Source organism: Lolium rigidum, chromosome 3 (genome assembly GCF_022539505.1).
Source record: "Lolium rigidum isolate FL_2022 chromosome 3, APGP_CSIRO_Lrig_0.1, whole genome shotgun sequence".
Lineage (NCBI taxonomy): Eukaryota > Viridiplantae > Streptophyta > Magnoliopsida > Poales > Poaceae > Lolium > Lolium rigidum.
The window spans coordinates 206,065,173-206,074,751 of NC_061510.1; the positions used below are offsets into that span (position 1 = coordinate 206,065,173).

General features: G+C 41.1%; 1 protein-coding gene and 1 long non-coding RNA gene across 2 annotated transcripts; both read left to right on the plus strand.

Moving 5' to 3' along the window:
* Positions 1 to 348: 348 nt before the first annotated feature.
* Positions 349 to 4,079, plus strand: LOC124698868 (50S ribosomal protein L4-like). Its single transcript, XM_047231274.1, has 7 exons — positions 349 to 447; positions 1,508 to 1,625; positions 1,892 to 2,040; positions 2,229 to 2,336; positions 2,433 to 2,552; positions 3,389 to 3,562; positions 3,686 to 4,079. The coding sequence occupies exons 1-7, from the start codon at positions 349 to 351 to the stop codon at positions 3,785 to 3,787; spliced, it is 870 nt and encodes a 289-aa protein (XP_047087230.1). The 3' UTR covers positions 3,788 to 4,079.
* A 3,955-nt stretch (positions 4,080 to 8,034) lies between these two features.
* LOC124698869 lies at positions 8,035 to 9,074 on the plus strand. The gene is made up of 3 exons (XR_007001151.1): positions 8,035 to 8,126; positions 8,228 to 8,391; positions 8,964 to 9,074. It is a non-coding gene; the product is annotated as an uncharacterized LOC124698869 (long non-coding RNA).
* The last annotated feature ends 505 nt before the right edge of the window (positions 9,075 to 9,579 follow it).

Genomic DNA, 9,579 nt, shown 5'->3' on the forward strand with positions numbered 1-9,579 from the left:
TGTTTGGTAAAGGTGTATTTTCAACAACAACAACAAAAAAAAAACTCTCTCTGAAACACACACAAATACTGCACAACCAAACAAGGCCTTAAGGGGCTGGCCTTAAAGCCCAAAAGACATGGGCGTTACACCTTATTTGACGCAATGAGCCCAAAAGGCAGCGCTCCCTGGATTATGATTACAAGTATTAGTAGGCGAAGGCGAGCCCGTGGCCTGTCGGTCACGTACGCGCGCACTAGGCCGAACCGTTTCCCTCCCTCGGCCCACTCGATTCTTCTCAACCGGCTCCCCTCTCTAGTCTCTACTCTCCCCGGCCGCCGCACCGTCCTCTGCACCCGCCGCCGGCAGATGCGCGCCATCGCACGTGCAGCGTCGCTCCTGCGCCGCGCCGTGGACTGCCCGCCGCAGCTCGGCGCCATCGGCCGCGACGCCCCGCTTGTCAGCAAGGTATGGCTCTGGCACCCCCTGCTACCCATTTCCCCGCGCCACCTCACATCGGTTCTCCGTCAGGCTAAATGCGATGGTCTCCGCCAGTTCGAATACGTGACGCCGGCGTTTGGCTAGCTGGATAGGCAGGGTTGGGATGGCCGGGTACCACATCGTGTACACAATGTGTGCAGAGTTTATGGTTGGTCGTTTCCAGCTTGTAAATGGGGTATTTTTGATTCAGTTGATTGAGGTTAGGCGTGAGTGTGATCTTGCCGCAGTACTTGCCAATCCAGATAGTGTAACATAACTCAGTATGTGCTTTCTGTGATTTGGTTCGTCGACAAATACATGATGTGGCCTCTGATCCTGTTTTTATGTATGGTCCGATTTCTCCAGTTCTAAGCTTATTGACATATTCAAAATTTGTTCAAATCCAGTTAACACGCTAATGCAAAATTGTGTTCTTGTTGACTACTTATTAGTTACTGATGGGAAGTAGGACAAATACTGACTGTACAAGTAGTCTTAAGTGGTACAAGATTATGTGATGGCATGGTTCCACATAGAATCAGTTCAAGGGGTGACGCATTATCCAGTTGTACTATATGTATCCTGTAGATAATGCCATTTTCACGTCACAAGGCAATTTGCTGACAGATGTATTCAGTTGATCTTTTTCAAATGGAACTATTCAGATTTTATTGATGTTTTGTCACTTATAGATGCACCAGTTGTGTCTTATTTTGGTTGCTTATCTTCTCCATACTTGACTTGCTTAATCTCCTAAAAGTTGGGTTGCACCATATAGGATGATATATGCACTAATACCATATCTATGATGTGCTCAACCTTATGGAGCATTTGATTTCTGATATTGTAGACATTTGACTGTAATTTATGCACCGTTATTGGTTTGCTAGGACTCCAAGAACATAATTTATTTCAAATGCAAATAGAAATCATGGGTAACATTAAAAAAAGATGATATTCTGTATCTCTTTAGTTATTTAGTCTCTTTGCCATGTTTGATGGCGTGTGCTTCTACTTCTGCCTTCTGAGATAGCTTTCTTTCCTGCAGATATTGCCAAATGTCTACTTCAATCGGTACTCTACTCATTTAGCTCCAGCAAATGAAGTGCTGATTCCACCGGAACTTCTGTCTAGCAAGAGTGTTTGGACCCCAGACCGAGAGCTAGGTGTGTTTCTAGTATTCCTTATCCATTTGCTGCTATCACAATGCTGTTTCTGAGCGACCTGTGCAATATTTTATTTAGTCGATAGAGATCTTTTAGTTGACTCTGTATTCTTAATTGATTAAAAATAGCTTTATTTAATCTTCACAAGATTTGCCATGTTGGACTTCACTCTTTAGGTTGTACAATTGTATCATAATTGGCTAATGGAAAGCTATATGATTTTCAAATTATGCTGAGCTGTAAGTAATCTTAATATTTTTTTACAGGGCAGTATGAGGACCTAGTAGCTAGAGTAACAAACTTCCATAATGAGGACAAGGGATTCATGGTTTTGGATGGTGATGTTTTTGATGTTCCAATTAGGAAGGATATTGTTCACAGAGTAGTCAGGTGGCAACTTGCTAAAAGGCAACAGGTACACACTATGACATTATCTCTTCTTTTGATTGTCTACAGCTTTCAAGCTCCCAAGTCATGTGATCTATTGTATAATGTGTTCGTGTAACATCAGTTGCTTCCTTCAGTTCAGATATTTAAGTTGTACGTAACTTTCCAGAATGTTTTTGTGGCACCTTTGATAATTGCACTAGCTCTCTTTCACAGGGGACACACTCAACTAAAACTATCAGTGAAGTGAGTGGCACAGGAAGAAAGCCTTACAAGCAAAAAGGAACTGGAAGAGCACGCCATGGAACGCTGCGTGGTTGTCAGGTTATACCACGCTATCTTAACAGTACATCATTCGTATAATGTTAGATATATTTTCTTGTTCAGGCTCCAACTAAACTAATATTCAAACTGAAACAGTTTCGAGGTGGTGCAACCATGCATGGCCCTAAACCACGAAGCCATGCATTCAAGCTGCAAAAGAAAGTACGACGCCTGGGACTTAAAATAGCGTTGTCTGCCCGAACAGCAGAGGGGAAGGTATCTGCTGTCTCACTAAATCAATGTGTCTTCTTGATGATCTTGTTTCTAGTTAGCTCCTGCCTTATGCCTACATATATATTTGTGCTACAAATTGTTTTTTGTATTTAATCATGGACCCTGGTTTGGTAGTTCAGTTCAGGCTTCAGCAATAATCGTGTCTATTATTTGCTAGAGCTATGCAGACATTGCTGTGCTATTTTACAAGCTGTTGATCAGCATGTCACTGGCAGGTGCCCAAGGAACTGTTTTGCTATTTTTTATGCTTTCTAGATCCTTTCACTATACTTTATTTACACCCTATAGATTCTTCCTGAAGTTCAGGAAGCGGGCTAACAACTTAGTACAGAAGACAGTTTACTAGTTCTGCCTACTATACTTTATACTCGTTCTATATGGAGCAGAACTATTGGTGGTTTACTAATTCTGCTGACTTAGTATGTGTTTGTGGAATGGTTTTCTATGAGTGCCTTGTTTTCTTGACGGTCAACTTAATGGTATTAAGATCAAGTCAGATTACAAGAATCTCTTCTACATTAAGTTTTAAATTGTTGCTTACTAGATTTTAGATTGAAGTGATATTGTTTGCATGTCTTCCTGAAAGAGTGAAAGCTTATTGAAGTTTATTGAGCAATATAACAATAAAACATGCAAGCTTTCGGAGATTGAGATTTTTCTGGTGCTGCTCCAGTAAATTCTCCAGCACACTAAGTTGGACAGCAACCTTTACATATTTATCCTGCACACCAAAGTCGGTCCATATTTCTCCATTTGAATCCATTCTTCGTAGTAAATATGTATACACCGAAAGTTCACTTGAGCATGTTTTCTTATAGCTCTGCATCTTTGAGGACTTGGAAGTCCCTAGCCACAAGACGAAAAACATTGTGCAGTACATAAAGCAGATGGACGATACAAAGAAAGTTTTGTTGGTGGATGGAGGCGACATTGATAAGAAGTTGAAGCTAGCTACTCAAAATCTTCACTATGTGAATGTCATCCCATCCATTGTAAGTGTTCAGAATCTCAGCAGCTGAATGTGGAACAATGAAGATATTCATGTTGTAGTTTTGCTGCCAGAACTTTTGGATCCAAGCAGATCGTGCTGATGTCTTTTACATCTTTGAATGCAGGGCCTCAATGTGTACAGCATCCTGCAGCATGACACCATTGTGATGACTCGAGACGCCATCAACAGAATCGTCGAGCGGATGCACACCCCCATCAGCCGCTAGGAAGCAGGGTTGTGGATCCCAGACACTGCTTTGTCGCAAATGTGCTTTGCTCCCCTAAGCTACCAGGCCGCAACTTTGCGCTGAGCTGGTGAAGGAATGTAGCTGTGACAGCATTTTTTTGGTACCTTCTCAAAATGCTACATTTACATGAGCTAGTTGTTTCAAGAACCTGAAATTCTGCTGAATGTAATGTGTCAAAGTATGTATCGGTGCATGCCGCCCTTAGGATACTCAAAGTGTATTTTTGTCCGAAAAACTCGAGATTTAAAAAGTGGTTTGCAATCGACCGCCATTGGGATTTTTCCTTGTGTTGATATACCATACTGTTTGATTGAGGCATGAATGAAGTTGTGGAATCATGGCATGCAAACAATGTTGCAACTGTTTGTGTGTGCTAACTTTTTGTTGCTACGCTTCTGTCCCTGTAACAACTGTATTCTTCTTTATATTTATGTTGTGGTACGGAAGTTGCGTCCACATCCGCATCTTCAACAATATATTTGGGGTGCAATCGTGGACAAGCCGCTCTAAACAAGGCGACCCATGATATGTCGACACAGATCGATGGGCTCTGGAATCTGGACAGGATGCGTACGTGGATGCATATGTAGACGAAAACGATCTCAACTTGGCGGCTTTTGCTCTACCGGCTCCGGATTACATTTATGATTTCCAGTACACGAGTCCTGTTGGTAGCGGTTGAGTTCTAGCTGCTCCGGCAGATGTGAGTGGGACGAAGCTTTGCCACGGCTTGCCTTTGTCACACGTACGCCAACCTAATCACGCCGGCCGCGAGCTGGTTAAGCTGTACCATGCGTCATGCCTGTCCGTGATCCAGCGGAACATAGTTAATATGAATTTAGAAGTGACTACCCAAACACAAAGCTTCACACATAAAAAGAGAGGAAAATTTGCCAAGGCTCCGTTTGAATGTATGGATTTCGCAAGAACCAGTTCATTTTCTGTAGGATAGACGGGGAAGAAATTACATAAGTATAGGCCCATCCATGACCAAGGGGATGATAAGCTTAGCTAGAATGAAAGTTAGTGCAGATTAGCATATGTTTTCTTTAGGAAAGATGAACATCTTTCTTGTTTGTGTACTCAGTAATCACGCCCACATTCGAAAATTCAATTCGGCTCCAGGGTGCATATGCTTCATCTACCCATTAAAAAAATTCTAAGTACCAAAAAATTTGATAAAAAAATTACATGTACATTTTCATAATATATGTGCGTTCGTCAAGTTTCGTGAAAAAAAAACATTTTTTAGATCTATGTAAAAAAGAGAAAATTATCTTGTGAAAAAACTTACTTTTAGCACCGAATTTTATGTCTGCGTTCCACGCCATGACATCTCTTTGGTTTCTCCAAGATGTCCTTGTCCGGATTAAAAAGTTTCTCTTTTGAGCAGCCCATGTATATTGCTTGGAGTTGAAGAAGAGGTGGAAGCAGTATAACCCGTTTTTGAATGAGGGTCACACAAGATGACAAAAATCAATGAATGGGTAGATCGACATACGCTTGAAAAAAAAGCTGAACACGTAGTATTGCTTAGCTTAAAAAGTCATTATTCTGACTTAACCCATCTACTAGTTCGGTCCTGGTTACAAGATAGAGTGATAGACCAATGCCCATTTGATGATTATCACATGCTCCCAACCGATTAGTTGGAAGTCCACTGGCAACTTAAGTCAAATCCAAATACTTCCAGGGAGTACGGCGGAGCCCAACTTGGGTTGAGTTGGCTGTGCACCATCAGACCACTAGCCGTTATCTTCGGCTGGTTTCCCTCTCCCTGCTTCACTCTTTTTTTTAGGGATGCTTCACTCGTTTTATTTGTCTCCCTCCCTTTTTATTTTCCTTCTCACTTCTGAGTATTTCTTTCTCAAGTCAAATGAAACAATGTACTACCCCAGAAACTCAATTCGGCTCCCGGGTGCGTACCCTCTACCATAAAAACATATTTCCAAGTGTTAAAAAATATAGAATTTTTTTTTACATGTACATCTCCATAATATATATGTGTTCGCCAAGTTTCACGAAAAATGATATTTTTTGTAGTCTACGTGAAAAAAGAGAAAATTTATCTTGTGACAAGTCTTTGTTTTAGCACCGAATTTTATCTTTTTTACACGCGCCACACGACAACTCGTTTTTTCACGAAACGACTTTGTGAGCGCGTAGCACATGAAGATGTACGTGCGAAATTTTAGTTTCAAATTTTTTGACATTTTAAAATGTGTCTAACATGCATTTCGAAATAAAGGGAGCATATGCTCCCATGTGCCGAAACATCACTCCCGTACTACCCGGACTACAAAATTATGCTCTTAAAATAGCCATGCGTAGCTAAGACTTCATCTTCCGTTGCATGCTCTGCAATGTGTTGACTAAATGTAGCCTACCGGTACATACAATTTATTCTTATTCTTTTTTTTGTTATGGTATCATTTAGCAAAAATCCGACATTGTCGGCAACAAGTAGAGAACGGTAATTTATTCTGAAAGAACAATTGGGAAGAAATTGAGGAATAGTTTTGCATACTAATAGCAGGAAACTAACCGGTTGTCAAAATAACAGGATGAAGAAAAACCTTCATTCCAAAGGTTAAGGGTTATATTATTTTTAGAAAGTCAAACTATGTTAATTTTGATCAAGTTTTTACTAAAAATCATTAACATGTAAAATACAAAATCAATATCATTAGATAGATAATAAAACATATATTTATATGGTATCTACAAAAAACCATATTTATTCATTGATTCTTCTGAAAGCATGGTTAAACTTTACTTGGTTTGATTTAAAAAAAATATAAGTCTTAAACTTTCGAACGAAGGTAGTATATAAGAGATCACTACTACAAAAAAAACGTGCAGGTAAAATGGATTAAAAAAAGAAAAGGATTCATCCGTTTCATCACTCGGCAACCACCGTTGAATTTCGAAGAAAAAGGGGTGATATTCTTTGGAGAGGACATGTTAAGGTGGAAGTGCATATCCTGTCGCTGTTGTTTTTCACCTAGAAGTGTACTAAAGTAGATGGAGAGAGTGACGTATGCAGCCACTAGCTTTTCGCTGATGAGTGATGATGCGGTTATTCTTCATCCGAGTTCAGACCTCGCAGTGTCTTTTACTACTGATATTATATGTCAGCAATGGTGGGACCAAGCTTGACTTTGAGTAAAAAGCAAGGAGGAGACGCAGTAAAGACCAGCGGGAAAAAATGTAGCCCTACTACCACGAGTTTATACATCTAAACAACGAGTAAGCAATGTCAAATTTAATTAACTGATTACATAAAAAATTGTACGTAGTAGTCTTTTTGATGGATTTTCCTAGTGCCAGTTCTTGTCCTATGTGCGTTGCATACAGAAAAAAACTGGAAACAAATAATTCCACATTTATGATGCAATTTCATAGCAGGAGTGTTCTGTCTAACTTGACTTTGTCAGTAGAACTATAATCAGCAGCTTTCTATAGTTTGTCGTCGCCATCGCCGGTCGCCTCGTTGTCGCCATCGCCGGTCTGCGCGGCAGCCGCCCGCCTCTGGTCAGTCCCCCTGCGGCCTCTCTCCCCAATCCCCTCTCGAGCTTCGTCCAAGCCAATCGACCGAAGATTTCTCTCCTGTCCCCTCCTCTTCCCACTCACCACGGTGCCACCCTCCCCACGTCGTCCCTCTCCATCGCCTGCGCCGGCGGCCAGATCACGGCGGTCTCCATACGCCGACGCGCTGTTCATCACGCTCACCCGCCTCCTTGCCCTCTTCCTCGTCGCGCTCAGCGTTTGGGGCCAGCTCCCGGGTGCCAAGCTCCTCCTCCTCGCGGTGCTGCTGGCGCTCAACCTCAGCGCCAACTACCTCTACGGCGTCGTCCCCGCGCAGCTCGCTGCAGAGCCTCGTGCTGTCCAAGCACTGGCTGAACGACCGGAGAAAACTGCTCGACCCACAGGTTCCTCTCTCTCTCTCTCTCATGTTAGTAGGCTTACGTTCACGCAAGGGAGGAACCGGTAGAAGCTACAGAGACGGAGGTTGAGGATTTTTTCAGACATATTTTGTTCTATTTAGACCTCTGGTTTATAGATAATGAAATAGCTTGAACAAATCTTTGTTCTATCAAACTCCCGTATGAACTGCTCTTTTATATCCAAAGAGCCATATGTCCAAACGTTTCCTAAACTATGGCCCTTCCTTCTGTAGAGCTGACGCAAGTGGAGACAGACTTCTATTTTGGCCAATTATAAGTGGTAAAATAGTTTACCTCTCAAGTCAGTTTAAGCACAAAAAGGTCTGCTTGCAACTTATCAATGTATTGGCCAATGAGGGCTCCGAGAAGATGTGAGGGGAAATTATATTTTGAAATCTTTGTGTGCTTACTTCTTTAACATATTGATGTAATTGTCATATTTCTTTAATTGCAATATTGTTGTGATGTGCAGTTTTGGTTTGCTTGGGATTTTGCCACTTCAGCTATTCTGTACACCTTTTTGGACCTACACGCCAAGATCTGATCCGCTGCAATGCTCACCAGGTTGGGCATACAGCCTAGAGCCGGCAGTGTGCTGGCTGCTGGAGAATGTGCGGGAGGGCATGGTGGCATAAGGTATCCTCGAACAAACACTACCTTTTTTCGTGTTTATTTAGTGGTTGTCCAATATAACAGATCTTGGTTGGGAGCTAAGTTAATGAGTAATAAACGGTATTACCATACATACTCCTAGGCTTTTCTTTTGTTTGGCACTCTAATTTTACAGCTTCTCTGTTGTATACTTTCATGTTACTTCTGTAACAATTATATATATTCTGGAGTGTTGCTCATTGGTGGATTGGGTTAATTTATAGCTAAAAGCTGAAAATTTTGCTGATATTTTTATATTTGTGGCCTTTCCTTTTCTTTATAGTCAGCCAGTTAGCACAAATTTCTTTGGGTCATCTTTGTGAAAATATTAATTTATTCCCCAATGTTATCTCATGTCCTGTTCCCCTAAGTGGTATTCTTTGTTTGTCTTGACCATATATACATATTTGGGTTACAAACTATGATCTAGCTTTGTTTTGTTGCAGTAGGACAAGACTGCATTTAACTCACCATCAGGTTTATGCACCCTGTGTCTCTGTACATTTATCCTTTTTCTGTTTACTGATCCTCTTATTTTATTTGTTGTACATGAGCAGACCATTGTCTCCTCACCGGGACCATTAGCTTCACTTCCTTGAAGTGCAGATGTGATTGGCATCATCTGTGTTCCCTGTCCCAGGAAGGACCATTGGTGTAGCAAGGAGGGATGTGTTCCTTCCCGACCCAAGGTGGACTACTAATTCTTATCCTATGCTTCCTTTTTATATACATTTTATTACCTGGTTAATGATTTGTCTCCTGCCCTTCGTGTTGCACATGGTGGGCAAAAAATTAAAAGGAAATACACTGGTTATAGCTACCACTGGCCTACAATTTCTTAATCTGAATATGTGGCTGCACTGTCAGATACAATAAAATTTATTAATGACGCATTCTTATTAGTTTACTAAACTGAATGCCATCTATGTGTATAAAATTATAACTGAATTCCTTTATTTTTATCTCTAATGATAACCAAATGAGTTGTCTGGCATGGTAGTGCCCAATTCATATATAGGTATATGTGTTGCTGGAAATGTAGCCCTTCGTCATCTATTTGATCATGATGTTTAGTATCACAGAACGCAGTGGTTTTGATGTCATTTTCTGTTTTCTGCAGACTGAGAAGGCTCTTTTCAAGCAGCTAAATGTCTTGTTTTTGTGCATATGGGG

Coding starts and splice junctions, on each gene's coding strand:
- LOC124698868 (XM_047231274.1), top strand. CDS start 349: ATGCGCGCCATCGCACGTGCAGCGTCGCTCCTGCGCCGCGCCGTGGAC. Junction 448..1,507: donor ACGCCCCGCTTGTCAGCAAG/GTATGGCTCTGG, acceptor TCTTTCCTGCAG/ATATTGCCAAATGTCTACTT. Junction 3,563..3,685: donor TGAATGTCATCCCATCCATT/GTAAGTGTTCAG, acceptor CTTTGAATGCAG/GGCCTCAATGTGTACAGCAT.